The sequence below is a fragment of the Scyliorhinus canicula genome, chromosome 8 (assembly GCF_902713615.1).
Source record: "Scyliorhinus canicula chromosome 8, sScyCan1.1, whole genome shotgun sequence".
NCBI classification, from domain to species: domain Eukaryota; kingdom Metazoa; phylum Chordata; class Chondrichthyes; order Carcharhiniformes; family Scyliorhinidae; genus Scyliorhinus; species Scyliorhinus canicula.
Genome location: NC_052153.1, coordinates 9,617,161 through 9,635,745, shown reverse-complemented (window position 1 = coordinate 9,635,745; position 18,585 = coordinate 9,617,161). Strand labels below are relative to the sequence as shown.

General features: G+C 44.7%; 1 protein-coding gene across 2 annotated transcripts in view; it reads right to left on the bottom strand.

Moving 5' to 3' along the window:
• Positions 1–8,657: 8,657 nt before the first annotated feature.
• The window catches only part of ecpas (Ecm29 proteasome adaptor and scaffold), a 107,475-nt gene continuing 97,547 nt past the window's right edge, over positions 8,658–18,585 (bottom strand). The window contains exons 43-49 of one of the 2 annotated variants that reach the window (XM_038804143.1): positions 16,961–17,004; positions 16,068–16,260; positions 15,160–15,292; positions 14,191–14,296; positions 13,984–14,072; positions 13,821–13,892; positions 8,658–11,660 (exon numbers count right to left, since the gene is read on the bottom strand). In XM_038804143.1, coding sequence (XP_038660071.1) covers positions 11,521–11,660; positions 13,821–13,892; positions 13,984–14,072; positions 14,191–14,296; positions 15,160–15,292; positions 16,068–16,260; positions 16,961–17,004 — 777 coding nt within the window. In that variant the 3' untranslated portion in view covers positions 8,658–11,520. The remainder of the gene's footprint in view (positions 11,661–13,820; positions 13,893–13,983; positions 14,073–14,190; positions 14,297–15,159; positions 15,293–16,067; positions 16,261–16,960; positions 17,005–18,585) is intronic. The other variant, XM_038804144.1, reaches the window with a different exon arrangement.

The following is an 18,585-nucleotide window of genomic DNA, read 5'->3' as shown; positions in this document are numbered from 1 at the left end:
CTGCGGCAGGCTCCGCCTCAACTAGGGGGCTGTGAAGTACCTGTGCCATGTCCTTGCGGACTTGACACCTCGTGGGGGAGGAGAGTACCCGCTCCCAATGGCCATCAAGGTCATCGCAGCCCTTAACCTCTTTGCCACTGGTTGATTCCAGGGCTCGAGCAGGGATTTGTGCGGCATGTCCCAACCACACGTACATCAATGAAGTCACAGATGCCCTGTTTGCCTGGGCAGCTGACTTTATAAACTATGACCTGGACCAAGCTCGTCAAGATGCCCTGGAAGCAGGTTTCTCCACCATCGGCGGGATGCCCCAGGTCCAGGGCACACATGTCGCCCTGAGCACACTGGGGCAACAGGGAATGCCCTTCATCAACAGGAAGGGGAGGGCAGCACAGTGGGGCAGTGGTTAGCACTGCTGCCTCGCGAAGCTGAGGACCCGGGTTCATTCCCGGCCCTGGGTCACTGTCCGTGTAGGGTTTGCACAGTCTCCCCGTGTCTGCGTGGGTCTCACCCCCACAACCCAAAGACATGCAAGATGGGTGGATTGGCCACGCTAAATTGTCCCTTAATTGGAAAAAATGAATTGGGTACTCTCAATTTATTTAAAAAAAACAACAGGAAGGGGTTCCACTCGCTGAATGTCCAACTCATGTGCAACCACCACCTCTGGATGATGCTCGTGTGTGCACGCTTCCCAGGGTGCATGGCAGCTACATCCTGGGGCAGTCGGAGATCCCTGGTGTCTTTGAGGACCATCTCAGGGCTTGTTCTTGGGGATCAGAGGTACCTTCCTGGCTAATGACGCCAGTGCAGAGGCTGGAGACCGATGGGGAGACCTGATATAATGAGGCCTACGTTGTCACCCACACTGTCATTGAACTGTGTAAAGGACTCCTCGGCATACGGTTCCGATACCTGGACCGCTCTGATGGTGCCCTGCTGTACCCCCCCCCCCCCACCCCCAGAGGGTCACCCACTGTGTGGTGGTCTGCTGTGTCCTCCACAACCTCGCACAGCTACGTGGCGACGGAGGGAGGACCTCATCCTCGTCCGCTTCTCATAGGGCGAGACTTTGTCCGTCATCTCGGTTTTAAATCTACCGCCTCTCAACCTCTATCTGTGACCTCTCGTTCTAGATTGCCCCACATGGGGGAACATTTGGTCTCCGTTATCAATCCCTTTTATTTACCTCGATCAGATCCCCCCTCATCTTTCGAAACTCGAGCGAGTATAAACCCAAACTGTTTAATCTCTCCTCGTACGTTAACCCTTTCATCCTCGGAATCAATCGGGTGAACCTCCTCTGAACTGCCTCCAATGCCCCTACATCCTTCCTCAAATAAGGAGACCGAAACTGGACACAATACTCGGCACAATAACTCGTTGTGAGGTTAGTTCTGGCGCTCTTCAATCTGTGCCATAGTCTGACTCCTGTCTGCTGACAGCGCGTGCACCAATCAGCTGCATGTGGTCTGCCTCAGGGGCTCCTGAGGAACACTGTGCCCGGGCACAGGGGCCGGGCTGAGGGAGAGCAGAGGGCAATGCGGGGGTGGGGGGGGGGGGGGGGGGTGCAGCCCTGCCCACTGTGCGGAATAGCATGAGAGTCTTCACATGTATCAGATGTAACATGTTTTACCTGTGAACATTCAAAATCCCACAGTCTCTGGCTCCCCTCCCACAGTGCCCACTCATAGAATTTACAGTGCAGAAGGAGGCCATTTGGCCCATCCGAGTCTGCACTGGCCCTGGAAAGAACACCCTACTTCAGCCCACGCCGCCACCCTATCCATGTAACCCAGTAACCCCACTAACCTTTTGAAAACGAAGGGGCAAGTTAGCATGGCCAATCCACCTAACCGGCACATCTTTGGGCTGTGGGAGGAAACCGGAGCACCCGGAGGAAACCCACGCAGACACGGTTGAGAATGTACAGACAGTGCCCCAGTAACCCTTAACCTTCTGAATCCTCCATTTCCTGCTGCTACATCTAGGTGTGCCCGAGGGTGCACATCAGAAGGGGAGGCAGCCCGCTGCTTTCCGTGCCCTGTGGTTTTTGATGCCCCTGGTGGGAGTTCTCTGGAGGCCCTGGGGCCAGGGGGCATGGCCGCCTTGCTGGTGACACTGATGTCGCTCCTCACACTCTGCCCTCAGTCTCACCCTTTCCTGCACCTTTTTATCTCCTGTTTCCCCTTTCACTTCCTCAACAAAATACCTGACGGGCCTCAGTCAGAACCCTGAAGGGCCACCCACGCAGGCCACCCACCATTCAATTAAATCATTGGTTGATTCACTCCCTTGGTTTTGTGATCCTTACTCCCCTTGTCCTAACAAAAATCTATCAATTTTAATTTTGAAATTTTTCATTGACGACCCCCCCCCCCCTCAGCCCAGTCGCACTTTGAAGGGGATGAGAGCTCCAGGTTTCTGTGGCCCTTTGAGTGAAGAAGTGCGGAAAGATCGATTTGTTCCAGGAGTGATTACTAAGAAATAGGGCGCAGTTATTTTATGAACAAACTTTATTAAAACAAAATAAAACAATATTTAAACTTCAGCTCTAATGCTAACAGTTTACATGTAGTTCCTTAACCTTAAGACACTAGTTCCCATTAAACATCACTTTAAATAAACATGCAGTTCTTGTTCCACTTACACAGAAGGCAAAGGCAATACTTAAATGTAGGAAGCAATTTTTCTTCCGTTAGGGAAAATTGTTCTGAACCCTTTTTCAAAACCTGCCTCGGTGGCAACTTTCATGATCTCTCTTGGTCGATTTCCAAAGCCTTCTGCTTGACCTGTTCAACACAATATTGTTTCCTCTTTTCTCTCTCTAAGCTCCGCCCAGCCCCTCAAACAAAGGCTCTCTGCTGGGGTTTCCAGCCTTGAACTCTTGGCTATTTGTTAACCAACTCCCGTTTTCACAAAAGAACAGAGTCATGCTATTGATATGCAACTAACCTTGCATTGATGGAGAAAGAGGCCGTCAGACTCTGTAATGGGCTAATAGTTGGTCAGACAAGAGTGTCCCGAAGAACAATGGATCTGGTGGCATTCTGTATATTCCCACTGACGAGTTTAAGTCTGACAGGGACAATGTAACTCGGTCAGGTGTGGGTGTGTACCTCTGACTCCTGCGAGCTGTATTTTCCCTCAGTCAGTTTAACCCCAAAGTTGCCAGTTACATCCTCAATATCAATTCTGGACCCAATTTCCAAATATCTCCCATGCCTAACAGCGATCCCACGCTGCCAGGAATCCTGCGGGCGGGTGTGCACTGCCAGTGAGAAGAGATTCCCGACTGTGGAGAATTCCGGCGGTCATATTTTTAAAAATACATTTAGCGTACCTAATTATTCTTTTCCAATTAAGGGGCAATTTAGCATGGTCAATCCACCTAGCCTGCACATCTTTGGGTTGTGGGGGTAAAACCCGGTTGTTCTATTTAAACATTTTGCTAAGGAGCTTGCAGAGCTGCGTAGCACATTAGCTCGATGATGCCATCAACTAATTACTTTTTGGCAGTGTTTACGATGGTTGTGTGTGTGAGTCAGTCACACCCCCTTAGTCACATTTATCTGCTTCAGGAGGGCTGAATTTAAAAGCAGATAATTTAGGTAACACTGTCTTGCCCAACACATTTACTTTCCGAGATAAGGTTCTGATTCTGAATAGATCGGTTGCCATATTTTGTCTATTACGTTGGAAAATCACAGTAATCGTGAACAGTGACAACTATAGAGAGGATGATGAGTTGGGAGTTAATGGGAAGGGAATTCTACTCATGCGTTCCATGACACTTGGTAAGCCTAAAATGCTGACGCTATTTTGGGGGCGCAAACAGAAATGGAAGGAACTATTTTCTGGTTATCACTCTTGCTTGGGGCCCTTGCCCCCCAGCTATGAAAATTACGACTGTTCAAATTATGAAGGCGTTAAATCAGGGTGGTAGATTCCAATAAAGAATTCAGGAGAAACATCTTTGCCAGTGTAGCCACCTGGGGTGGCCACGTCCCGATTCCAAAATGGATACTCGCAAAGAGTGCCGGGAAAAATGGACAGCACTAGAAAACAAGGAGGTGCAAGGTTTCCTGTGGATTGGAAGCTGCAGAACCCAGACAGAACTGAAACTACAAGCCATTAGCAGAATAATGAGCTATCTCCAGGGACAAATAGAAACATTGAAACAATCGGTACCAGGACAGACTTCCCGGCGCCAGTGGAAGCTAAAACAAAGGCAGGCCAATGGTTACATAGAGCCCGCCCAAGCGATTGGGAACGACCCCGTTATTGGAGAGAATCGATACAAACAATTGGGACATGGTCCAATTAATTGGTGTCAAGTTCGGGGGTCTGCAGAGTCCCCAAGGTCAGTTCGCTCTCTTGGAAGAACTCTTAGAAGCTCTTGAGAACTCTTAGCTTCTCCATCTTCACCTTGGCATTTGGCTCTCAGCGACGAGAGGCCCGCCAAGTACCAGCCAAGTAAGTCTAAGGTCAATGCACGCTACAAGATAGGCGCTCCTAGCTACTATTCTATACCAGTTCAAAGCCAGCAGTATCAGAACTGGACAACGGCCATTGTTCCTCTGACTGAGTGGGCCACTCGAAGCTAAGTATAGGCTTTAGTAGCAGTTGTAGTTTAGCGAGTAGAGTTTATGCATGAGTAATAATAGACTGTGTGTATAAATAAATTTGCATTGATTTCAAACTTACTAACTGGTGTATCGAGTCATTGATCAGTATTCGGTTTTGAACCCTGTGGTGGTATCAGAAAGATACCTGGAGACACTTGAGCAAAGGTAATTAAAACAGAGCAAATTAAGGGAAAGCATAACGAGCAACACCAGGAAGTGGTTAGAAGGTGGGACACATTGCCACATGCTCGAGACAAAAAGCAACAATGCATTTATGGCAAAGTTGGATAAACTTGAAGGAGTCACATTGACAGGGTTGGATAAAAGGAGGCCTGTGTGCAGCTGTCAAAGACCAGATGGGTTGTAATGGAGTCTCAACCATTAGTTGGGCCTTTAGGCTCCAACAGATTCAGCCAATAAAATTCTCAACTTCAGTTCTTAGTTTGAATGCCAATAATGGACGGTTCAAAGATAAATACTTACAACCCTGGATTTAGAAGAAATCCTTTTCCTAACAAAATGCAGCAAGCACAGTGGGGTTAATGAGTGTACATAGGGTGTTTTAGGGAAAGTGCATTATGTAGGCACCATCAGAAACTGAACTCTTGTCACATTAATCACCTTCAAAAGATTGTGGGTTCAAGACTGACTTCAGCACACAATGCAGGCGGGAGACATCAGTAACGAGGCTGTGCTGCACTGTCGGAGGTGAAGTCTTTCGGACAAGATGTTTGACCAAAGCTTTTTCGAGTTGAACATTAAAAAATGTGACATCATTGGGAGAGCAGGGTGGTGCAATGGTTAGCATTGCTGCCTCGCGGCACTGAGATCCCAGGTTCAATCCCGGCTCTGGCTCACCATCCGTGTGGAGTTTGCACTTTTGCCCCCACAACCCCAAGATATGCAGAATAGGTGGATTGGCCACGCTAAATTGCCCCTTAATTGGAAAAATGAATTGGGTATTCTAAATTTTTTTTTAAAGTTTCAACATTTTGAAGAGGAGGGCAGTTCTCCCCGAACCCTGTAATATTTATCCCACAACCAACATCATTAAAAATAGAGGGTGCAGAAGAGATTTACCAGAATGTTGCCTGGTATGGAGGGCATTAGCTTTGAGGAGTGGTTGAATAAACTCGGTTTGTTCTCACTGGAACAACGGAGGTTGAGGGGCGACCTGATAGAGGTCTACAAAATTATGAGGGGCGTAGACAGAGTGGATAGTCAGAGGCTTTCCCCAGGGTAGAGGGGTCAATTACTAGGGGTCATAGGCTTAAGGTGCGAGGAACAAGGTTTAGAGATGTACGAGGCAAATTTTTTACACCGACGGTAGAGGGTGCCTGGAACACGCTGCTGGAGGAGGTGGTGGAAGCAGGGTCGAGTGACGTTTAAGGGGCATCTTCACAAATACATGAATAGGATGGGAATAGAGGGATACGGACCCCGAAAGTGTAGATTTTTGTTTAGACGGGCAGCATGGTTGGCACAGGCTTGGAGGGCCGAAGGGCCTGTTCCTGTGCTATACTTTTCTTTGTTGTCATTATCACGTTGCTGATTGTGGGACCTTACTTGTGCTAATTGGCTGCTGTGTTTTCTACAAAAGTGGCTACACTTCAGCAATACTCAGCTGTCAACTTTGGGACAAGCCAAGGTTGTGAAATTCACTATCTAAATTAGAGCTCCTTCTTTCTCTAACTCCAGATTTGGACTCATGTTTAATTACTTGCATTTAATGAATGCAAAGCAGTAAATTATTTTCTAGTTATAACTATACTTTTTTCTCGGTTAACTTTGAGCTATTTATTTTTGAATTGGTCCATCATTTCCTTAAACCATTATTAAATGTATTTTTCTTTGTTCAAATGCAATAGATATGCCCATCAGTGACAGCTTGTGTTGTTAATTAACTGGCAAAGGTAGAAAAAATGTACCATTAGCAGAATTAGCACTTGCAAACAGAGATAAGGAACTGAATGGAATAAGGGAAGGTGGGATAGGTTGGTGGAAAATGTTATATTATCTGATTTGCATCATCCACTGTGCCAACAGATGAAGTATAATTAAGATTTAGATCATAGTTTAACAATTAACGTTTCATCTGCAAAAACACACCTACTTTAGAAGTAAGTCTTATCTTGATGTATCCCTTGTCCCTTAACGGTGTTTACCTGATTTAAACCTACCATTGAATTGACACTTTCATCAGTATATCGCAGATCACCATGTGCTCTGTAAAAAAGGTCTTGCGTTGTCGCTGGTTCTTTTGCAATACGTCCCAAGATTTTGCAATACGTCCCAAGATTTTGCAGCATTTATGCAAGTCAGCTTCCTGTTTTCTTCGTGAGACTGCCAATAAGTGCTGTAGTAGGATTAGTTTTGTCCTCTGGACCCATGCTGGTGAGAAAGTGGATTGACACAGCCAAACTCATTTCAGGTAAGAACCTTGCAATCAGCTGGGCGAGAAAAATATACACACCTGTAATCTGACCTAGATTTAAATGCAAGTTTAACACATCCCTTTTGTAGACAAAATCAAATGATTAATCTTTTTTAAAATAAATTTAGAATGCCCAATTTATTTATTTTTCCCAATTAAGGGGCAATTTTGCGTGGCCAATCCACCTACCCTGCATAGCTTTGGGTTGTGGGGGCGAGACCCACGCAAACACGGGGAGAATGTGCAAACTCCACACGGACAGTGACCCGGGGCTGGGATCGAACTTGGGTCCTTGCCGCCATGAGGCAGCAGTGCTAACCACTGTGTCACCCATCAAATGATTAATCAACAGCATTTACAGGCTTGACATTAGAAGGGATGTGGACAAGTAGGCTTTTAGGAGACCTATGCTATTACAGTGCCAGACCTACAGCTTTAAGCAAATCTAGATAATTATACACTCAGTAGTTAATTTTCTAAGATTTGGATGTTGTGCGGATAGAGTTAAATGCAGCATTTTCAGCTTCTATATATATTTTAAAGGAAAATACTTTCCAGAAAATAGCCTATGAAGGTCACAGAACTGGAACATTATCTCTGCTTCACTCCACAGATGCTGCCTGACTTGCTGTTTCCAGCATTTTGTTATTTCAGGTTTTCAGCCTGCCCAATATTTGTAATTGTGTGTGTGTTGTAATATAGTCTACCTTTTTGTCAGTTGTATAATTTTTAGAATAGCATATATGGTGCCTCTATCCTTCAAAGGCTGTCACTATTTCACTGAAGACAGCCCTGGAACTTAGAAGGCAATAATATTAAATTTTGCCTAAAGACAAACACTGTGAAGTGAGTCGCAAAGAATATTGGACTTGAAAAGTTAACTGTTCCTCTTCCTCCACCTGTTGAGTTTTTCCAGCACTTTGTCTTTATTTCATGGCATTTTTCACATTTGCTCCGATTTCTCAAATAAATCTGCCTCAGCCGGTTCCTTTGGTCAGTCTTTTGTGATACCAGGAACCGAACGCACGTTCCAACACAGCACCGCTCTTTGGTTCAGCACAGTGGGTTAAACAGCTGGCTTGTAATGCAGAATAAGGCCAGCAGCGTGGGTTCAATTCCCGTACTGGTCTCCCCGAACAGATGGCGGAATGTGGCGACTAGGGGCTTGTGACAATAAGCAATTATTATTATTATTTTAATCTGGTCTATTGTCAATGCCTGCAGGTTGCAGACCTCCACACTAGTCTTCTGGAGAACGTGCGCGGCAGCATTGCAGCCACAAAGAATTATAACCCTGGGCACGATCTTCACTGTCTTGTGGCTCACCAGCTCTTTTGCTGCTGTTACCGACACATTTAGGCTTTGCGCAGTTTGTGTTTTTCCTTTTTTTTATTGGGGAAGGGGGAGACAGAGTCAAACACATCCCATCTAAAGCGAGCGGTCTGCACACGATGATCGGCATAACACGGCCGCAATTTGAGTTTTTATTTTAACTCCAGTTAAATTAGCATGTGTCTAGTCAGTGATAGCATAATCATTTACAGAATAATAAACAGTTAACCATCATGGCAACTGAAGGTTCAAACAGCAGAAAGTATGTAGCACAACAGCACAAGAGCATTTATTGATTGTGGCAATGTTAAAGTGCCTGTATTCACTTTCCCTCACCCCTCAAGCAACACCTCACGAAAAAAAAAACAAGCATAATTTTGTTATGCACATCATGCAAGCACACTTCAAATGGACATTCCTTCAAGGGCCCACAAGCATTCTCAAACAATCCTTAATCCCACCCTGTTCCAAGTCATGTTTACTGACGCAATGTACATCTAATGTTTACGAACCCCTCTTATAGGCCAGAATGTTCATTACAACGGTGCCCAAATAAGCATTCACTGCAGTAGCGAGATCGTATGGCCAAATGAGATCGTCACGGGAATCGCAATTCTGACCAACACTTTTGGCTTTGCACTGAATTTTATACTGGCGCTGGAGGATGGAGTTGCTAACTCTGACCTGAGTAATATCACCTGCGCCACAGCTCAATTCAAAATTAATTTTTAATATTGCAAGCCTGCAGCTGTTAAGAGGGTTTTTCCTTATGAGAACTAAAGTCTTTTTGTTTTCTGTGCTGGCCAATTCAAGTCCCAGTTCCTCTTTTTGCACAAAACAATTATGTCGAAAACATGTGTTGACAGTCAGAACAAAAGCAGATTTAATTTTTAATACAAAGCTTTCACCAGTGAATGGTTGAAGCAGCAAGTAAATGCCCATACGGGGCAAGGTAACAGTGTTCAAAGTTAGTAAAATAGTGCAATTGTTCTTCGTAGAAAACCCGAGGAAGGCCACATTCTCTCTGGCTGTGGCATGTTCATACCAACTCGAGACGCACACATTCACACTCACACACACGCACTGTTTTCACATTAAGTCTAGTTCAAAACAATCAAGAATTCTAACACGCAGAGCATCGTAAGTGACATTTCAGTCAGTAAATAAATTGCCATGTACTGTACCATACAACATAAAGGACGACCCAGTATCAATCACAAGTCTATACTTTCATTCAGTTACAGCAATAACCATACTTCAAACGAGGACCAGCTTTTAGCCATTGGATTTTTAATGTTTTAAGGTCCCCACTGTGGAGTTCCCTCACCATCACATATTATCTCTGACTTGTGAGGCACGATTCAAAGAGCCTGGACAAATTTTGTCTCCGCTACGTGATACCCCACACCAAAACCTCTTCAGCAGAACCTAACTAAAATCAACCGGGGACTGGAGGATCTGAGTAACCGATGCGCATGGATGCCAAACCCTTGAGCTGAGGCAGGGTAGGAGTGCTCTACCTTTTGGCAAAACATGAGCACACTGGAAAATTTAGAGAAAGGCAACGTCCAATTGTTAATTTTTCATAATTCCCTTAATTCTTGTAAAAGTGCGTGTGATCCACAGAAGCATTCAATACATCTTATAGTTTAAATAACATTTACTGATGGGAATGAGGGGAATGATTACGCAACACTTTCTGCTGATCTACTTTAGCACATTTAAACAGGACATTTGCCCCAGGAAAGGCGAGCATCGTCATTCTTAATTACTCAGTTCTGATGACCTGTCAGGAGGAGGCACTAGTTGTATAGAATATCAGGTGGGGTCCTTCCAGGCTGTTTCACATACCTTTGAGCTTTTTCGTTTGAATTCAGTCCTATGTAATTACAGTTTGAAAGACTTTATAAGTTACAGCATTTTAAGTTGTTGTTTGGCAAGCAACTAAAAAACATTTGAAGGAAGCGGCTTATAAGAATCCAGCTCAATATCTAAATAATAAAATAAACAAACTCCAATTGGATTTAACTGATCCAAATAATTGGCAAATTTGTGACATACTTGGGAGTAAAGGTCGATCTTTCAGGATATATGCCTTTGCTATAATTACAAGCACTGCAAAAAGCTTCACACATTGTGTCCCTGACTCAAGTGTGAAACCTATGGCGAACACAGAATCATTCCAAGGTGACGTCACTTACATTTTGTAAGCAAATGGCGGAGGTGGACAGATTCAACATGGCAGTAATGGCTGTAGAATCAAAAACATGACATTCCTTCATATCTTCCTGGTGCTCAAATTGTGCAGAAACAAAACTCAATAAAACACTGCCGAATGAAATGCAGGCATGAAATAGGTAGTGCTAAACCTTTACTCAGCGGAACAGGGATAGAATACTGGCAAGCGCCAACAAATGCCAGAATCACCACTAAGACTTAATGTCTGAATTGCATTTCGGAGTGCATGTAATGTACACACATCTGACAGGAGAAATATACAACTTTTAACCCATTTAACAGTCTAGAAACGCCAATTCAGTGGCTGTATACAATGACATATAAAATGGATGCACGGTGCAGCCTTGGACAGCAGTGTGCAAGATGGTTTAGAATTTAACATAATTTACATGTCTTTATGTTGTAACTTATCAGCCTAACAATTAACTTTACGAGACTTGGGACCAAACAAACCCAACTATTTTCAACAGAAATGTTTCTTTTCTGGTGCAGTTGGGAGAAAATCGTCTCCCTCATTCTGAACCACTGCTTGACAAATCGCCAAAACTAAATGCCCCATGACGGCAACCCCTCATCAGCTGCTGCATTTCCGTGCTTCACTGGGAGACGGCAAGATGCGGAGGCCGTAAGTTTGCATCATACGCAGGTACAAGGACCTGCTAAACGTGACTTAACTGAACGCGCGCACAAAGCCCACATCCGAAAAAGGAATTCGCAACACTCCCGCCTCCTCTGAGCAGTGGCTACCGCACTCTAAACAGGCCAACAGACCTGACAACATATGAAGCAACATTTTAGATTTGATATATGCAGAGAGGAGGGCCAGATTTTGGGTTGTCAAGTCTTCAGCTGAAGTTATTCCGTTGCAGAACATGGGTCATAGCAGGATTATGGGAGATTTGCAAGGTGCTTCTTAAGGTCCAATGCCTTGTCTTTCAGTTCCGGCCTTTTGTCCGATTCCAGGCTGGAAAGGGATGTAAGAATTACGGCCCGCTTCTCAGATGTCAAAGTCGCCCACTGATTTGTCTCTGAAAAAATAAACAGATTTTAAACATGCAAACGGTAACAGAATATGTAATTGCCGATCAGAGTAAAGCTAGGGAGTGTTGGTGTCAGCCTAGGTTCAGTGCGTCTGAATCACAGGGTCCTGACTTGAAGTCCCACTCCAAGGCTTGAGCACAGAAATAAAGATAGACACTCCAGTGCAGTACCAAGAGAGTGCTGCGTTGCCTTTTGGATGATAAACTAAACCAAGACTCTGTCTGTTTGAGTGTGTGTAAAAGAACTGTTGTACTATTTCAAAGCACCGCAGGGGGGTTATCCCGGGTGACCTGGCCAATAGTCATCACTCAATCAACATTACAAAAAACAGATTATCTGGTCATTATCACATGGCTAATGTTTGTGGGATTTTGCTGTGCAAATTGGCTGCTGCCTTTCCCGCAACAGTGAATACACTTTAAAAAACACCTAATTAGCAGTAAAGCACTGTGCAGAAGGAGGCCATTTGGCCCATCTTGTCTGTACCGACCCCCTTAAGCCCTCACTTCCGCCCTATCCCCGTAACCCACTAACCTCTCCTAACCTTTTTTTTGGACACTAAGGTCAATTTATCACGGCCAATCCACCTAACCTGCATGTCTTTGGACTGTGGGAGGAAACCGGAGCACCCGGAGGAAACCCACGCAGACACAGGGAGAACGTGCAGACTCCGCACGGACAGCGGGGAATCGAACCTGGGATCCTGCGCTGTGAAGCCACAGTGCTAGCCACTTGTGCTACCGTGCTGCCCTATGACCGTGCTGGTCATGAAAATTATATATAGATACAATTCTTTCTCTCAATGCTGAATGGATGAAGTCCCCACATGTACTTAAATGGTAAGTATTCTTGGCTTTATTTCCCTAGGGGGAAGAGACAGAACACTAAAAGCAGGGCAGAGAAAAGAGAGGAGGGGTGTTCTGCCAGATTTCAGTGGGCAGAGATGAGAATTGTATCTGGATCTACAAGGTTACGTTCCGACAATGTAATGGGAGCATTTGCGAGCTTGTTAGCACTGAATCTGGTAACTGTTAATTCGGGGTCTCACAAATTGGTACCCCTGATCCCACACATTGTGAGGAATTCCTTTTGGTAATACAGAGTCCCATTGTGTGATGGGACAAGAGAAATTGTCTTTGGAAAATAATGTCCTGTACTGTCTGCCACATGTTGAATCACCCTTTAAAATGTCATGGTTGTGCAAGGCCAGATTACTGAATGCCCGTTACTGTGCTTGAATATTTAATATGGATCAAAGCCTGGTTATTTCCAGGCTGCTACATGACCATGCAAGCTTGAGAATGTATGTGTGCACTATTGAGTATATTTGCAGCATTGGCAGCGTAGGGGAAACGTTCCATTCCAATTCTCTTCCCACACCAAATGGTGCACCAAGGTAGACTTTTGCCTGTTTCCATAGCTGGTAACTCCTGGAACAGGTCGCTAGTCTGTCGCCAGAGGCTTACAGTTCGAGGGACACCACTCTACGTGGTTGACCAGGAGTCTCTCCTGCTCTTACCGCCGGACACTGGCTGGATTTGGACGGATTTGCAGGTTGACACTTCACCTGCTTGGCCGGGTTATGAACGCAGCTTCCTTGGCCATCGAGTCCTGGAGTGGGACTCGAACCTGGAACCTGTAGCTCAGAGGTAGGGATGCTGCCCACTGTGTCACAAGACCTCCTTAGCGGTAATGTTGCTGTACAAGTAATGCTAATTACAAATTAGTAATTAGTACATTACTAAGTACAAATTTAAACTCAATTATTTAATAAATCTGCAATAAAGGGCTTGTTATCAGTCAGAAAAGGTGACCGTAACGCGACTGGATTTTTGTGATAATCCATCTGGTTCATGAATGCCCTTAAGGGAAGGAAATCTGTGTCCTTACCCGGTCTGGCTCACATATGACTCCAGACCCACAGCAATCTGGTTGACTCTTAGCCGCCCTCTGAAATGGTTCGTCACCATCTTCTCAAGGACAATTACAGATGGGCAGTAAATGATGCTCCCACTTTCTAGTCACGCTCACATTTCATGAAAAATTTGGAAGAAACACATAAACCTTAAACCTGGTGCCGATGCCTGTCACGGGTAACAGCCAATAGTTTCCTTGCAGTGTTGGATAAATAACTTTAAAATGCTTACCATCCAGCTTTTTAAATAGTAGTTCCAATATCGATAAAGCTTCAGCCCGCACAGATGAATAGCTCTTGTTTTCTTTATATGAAAAAAAAGGACATTTAAAACACTAAAATTTGATTCAACTTTTGCTTGAACTTTGTGGGTTCTCTACTTTATGTTGACTCACCTAGTGGGAAGGTGAGTGCCGAGCAAGTCTCTTTCAGGATTTCAGTTAATGCACTTGCATCTTTGCTGTCTTGGCCTAGAAGTAATAAGCTGCGGGAACAATTGTTTCGTTACTGGATTTTTCTTTTGAACTAGTTTGCTAATGGGATTCTTAAAAATTGGCCGATAAAGATTGCGCGTTCAAAATGGTGCATTTTTTTTCTTTTACCCTTGGAAGTAGGAGTTCATGGCCTGAAGCACTCCGAGTTGAACTCTCCACGTACTCAACTGTAGTCTTTCACACATTAAGTGGCACAATTCTAAACGGTACTGAGCTGCAGGAAAGGCAAAGACATTTCCGTTATCACATTGCTGAACAGGTTTGTCAACCCAAAGTAAATTTTGTGTCGTTTAACAGTAAAACAGGCCAAGGGAAAACGGTGTGGTCTAGCCTCCGTAACGGCAATGGACTGAAAACCTTCAGTACGCCACAATGAGCTGTCTGTAAAATATATCACTATGGCAGCCTTTAAAATGGACAAAGACGACTGACTTACCAGTTGATTGCCCCATGGCATTGCATACAAAGATGAAGGCCAAGTATAAACTTAGGCTACGTGGAATCAGATGATGGAAATAGTCGGACCAATATACATGTGTGGACAACGGAAATTTTAATAGAATAAGTTGAGGCAAAAGACGGACAAAATTGTGGGAAGGCAGTATCTCACAGGCCACGATTTTCAGTATTTTACAAGCATATTCAATGTGTTTAGAGTACCCAATTCTCTTTTTCCAATTAAGGGGCAATTTAGACTGGCCAATCCATCTACCCTGCACACCTTTTTGGGTTGTGGGGTTGAGACCCACACAGACAGAGGGAGAATGTGCAAACTCCACACGGACAGTGACCCAGGGCCGGGATCGAACCCGGGTCCTCGGCGGCGTGAGGCAGCAGTGCTAACCACTGCACCACCGTGCCGCCCCATGTTATTTTTTAAATATATACCATACGAGGTCAAAAAGCACAATACTAAAATCAACAATCCAGATGCCCCGTTCTGTGGCTGCTTCGACTACTGTCGAAGTGCAAGCGATTGGATAATTCAAAACATGTGAAGATTTTTTTTTTAAAGAGAGGATTGAGTGAACAAACATTTTAAAAAGGCGCATTCTGAGGTTTATTGTCAAGTCGTACCTTGTGTTTCTGGAGTGCTGGGCCATGCTTTCCCGAGAGTTTCAAACGCACAAAGCAGATATTCCATCCGTAGCTCTTTCTCTCTCGCCTCCTCTTCATGATCCTCTTCCCTGGAGGATCCGGCTGTCATACTCTGGAAAGTGCAAAATTCCTTATGAGGAACATAGGGAGCAGGAACAGGCCACTCCGAACCTCAACCCTGCTCCGTCATTCAATTAGATCCTGGCTGCTCTGATCACGGCCTCAACTCTGCTTGTCCCCCTCCCCCCCGCTAACTCTATATCCCAGCCTTCAATATATTCAATGACCCAGCCCCCACAGTCCATGGAATGGACTTGGTACTTCAGTCCTCAAAGGGAAGGAAGCCTTCTCCGTGAAAGAGGAAACAGAACTTAAGTGGTGAGAATGCTTCTTTTGAGCTCAAAGGTAGTGAGGCTAATGGATGGGTGGAGAACCAATGTTGGAATTAACACAGAGGGACAACCCAACTGTTCATGAAGAACTGCACGAAACAAGTATTTCACCTGGAGTGCATTGAGCAAGGAAGAAACAGTTTCAGCTACAGCAGAAAGGGCCGTGAACAATGAATGCTCACCTTATTAAAGAATTTGACAAATGTAGATTTTTTTTCATTATGAAAACAATTAAATCTATCAGTTAGGACACGGCTGCTTTCAATAACTAAACTATATTAAGAACTTTGTGACAATATTTCTCAATTTAATTTTGTGAATCACATGGGCATAGAAAGAAAGAACAAGCTCCTATCACGGGCAACAGAAGTAACATTTCAGGAATATACTTCCCAGCCACCAAAATCTACTAACTTTCAAAATCCCTATTGCCATGACCGCAAATCTGGTCATTATATTACCAGAGTTGCATTTTCACTTGAGTAATTAAATCACCTTTTTAATAACAGGAAACAGAATATCCACCAAAACCTTGAAACGATCTTCTTTTGTGGCTTGCAATATGTTGGCCATGCTCTTCAAAGCAAGCATCTTGTATCGGAGGTTTTCCTTGTGACACTCTTTTAACATGACCTGAACGATGGTGTCTATACTGGGCTGCTCAGGCACCGTCTTCTGCAACTCCTCACTTGGTACAAAGTTCAAAAGGTAAAGCAGAACGTTAGGGCGGGTACAGACAAGATTTTTTTTAATAGATGTTTTTATTAAGCATTTTTAAGCTCTACAAGACAAAGGCAATTGTGAAAATATATTGAAAAATAACAGGAATAAAATAAGAAAACAAAACAAAAAAGAAGAATTGTCTACACATTGGTGTCTTTTAGCTATTTACAGTGATTGTAGCTTCTTGTTCTGCGTTCTCAAGTGGGTGTTTATTCCCTACCGGGACCCCACTTTCCTCACCCCTTTCTTCACGATCCCCCTCTCCTTCTAGCCCTCTTTCCTCTTCAGCTCCTGTATTTTGTTGCTGTGTGATTGGCGTGACGCCGTGTATTTTGTTGTTTGCTTGTTGATCTTGGTTGGGGTTCTATGTTTAATTGTTCACCCCCCCCCCCCCCCCCCCCCCTCTGCAGCTCTTTGGGTGGTGTTGTCGATCGCTAGCCGAGCTGGATTCCTCGGGGGGCCATTAGGGAGGCAATGGCAAGGGCGTCGGCCCTCCTCCCCATAAATAGAGGCAAGATCTTTTTTGAAGAGAAATGGTTTAAGCCGATTGCAAATGATGCTATCTCTCATGGCTCTTAATATAGATTATTACATTATTGACCAACTTACTAGAATCGTACAAGAATGAACCGAATTACAAACGCAGAGTTCTTGATCACGTTTACCTGCATGCAGCTACCACACTGTCAACGGCTTTCAACAGTTCCTCCTGAAAGAAGAGAACATTTTCTTATACAGAATTCTGCCTCACTTGCCTCTCCCCGCCAGTAATGCTTACTTGAACAATGACAGATCCCCTAGTGACTCAATCCTGTTGTTGATAGCTTTTGAACTGCAGATGAGGAAGGCCATTCAGCCCATCTTGATCCATCCATCCTAAAGCCCCCCCCCCCACTGTAGCATCCAATTGTTTGCGATTTCAGGTATTTTGCCTCCACTACTATTTAAAAAAAAATATTTTATTCCAAACACAAACAACACAAACAATCCACAAAGCAAACACAACCTAGTTACAAACAGTTTGTCATTTTCCCCTTTCTCTCCCCATAACTAACCCAACACTCCCCTCCTCCACAGAAACCCCCCCCCCCCACGCCAAACAGAGAAAGGAAGAGCCTCCATCTTACGTAGAATCCTTCTTCTGACCCTCTAACAACAAACTTAATCTTCTCCATTGTAAAAACTCCGCCATATCCCCCAACCACGGCGATACCTTCAGTGGCGCCACCACTGACTTCCATCACAGATTCGCCGGCGGGGAATCAGAGTGGCGAAGGCCACGGCAGCTTCCCCCCAATATTGTTTCGACTCTCTTTTTAGTCAAGAATCTATCTCCCCCTGCCTTAAAAGTATTCATTGACCCTGCCTCCACCGCTCTCTGGGGAAGAGCGTTCCAAAGGCTGATGATTCAGAGAGAAAAGAACAAATTCTCATCTCCGACTTAAATGGGAGCCCCTGATTTTTAAATGGTGTCCCCTAGTTCTAGTCTCCCCCACCAGGAGAAATATCCATTCAGCTTCCAGCATGTCAAATCCCTTCAGTTTCAACAAGATCAGCTCTCAATCTTCTAACCTGCACTAGATACAGGCCCAGCCTGACCAATCTTTCCCACCGCCCACCATTCCCCACTCCCTATCCCAGGTATCAGTTGAAAGAACCTTCTCTGAACTGCTCCTAAAGCGTATATGTCCTTTCTTAAATGATGAGACCAAAACCGTACACAGGGCTCCAGATGTAGTCTCACCAACACCTGGTACAACAGTAGAAAATCTTCCCTACTTTTATATTCCATTCCCCTTGCAATAAACACCAACATTCCACTTGTCTTCCTAATCACTTGCTGTGCCTGTATGCTAACTTTTTTTATGATTTATGTACCAGGAGCGTGCTGCTTTTTAAAATTAGTTGACAAGTTCACATTTTCCCACATTCTAATCCACCCATTTTTACATTGCCTCTAAACATTAAACATATTGATTTAAGCAGGTAACTAACAACAGCACGGTAGCACAAGTGGATAGCACTGTGGCTTCACAGCGCCAGGGTCCCAGGTTCGATTCCCCGCTGGGTCACTGTCTGTGTGGAGTCTGCATGTTCTCCCAGTGTCTGCGTGGGTTTCCTCCGGGTGCTCCGGTTTCCTCCCACAGTCCAAAGACGTGCGGGTTAGGTGGATTGGCCATGATAAATTGTCCTTAGTGACTAAAAAGGTCAGGAGGGGGTTATTTGGGTTACGGGGATAGGGTGGAAGTGAGGGCTTAAGTGGGTCGGTGCAGACACGATGGGCCGAATG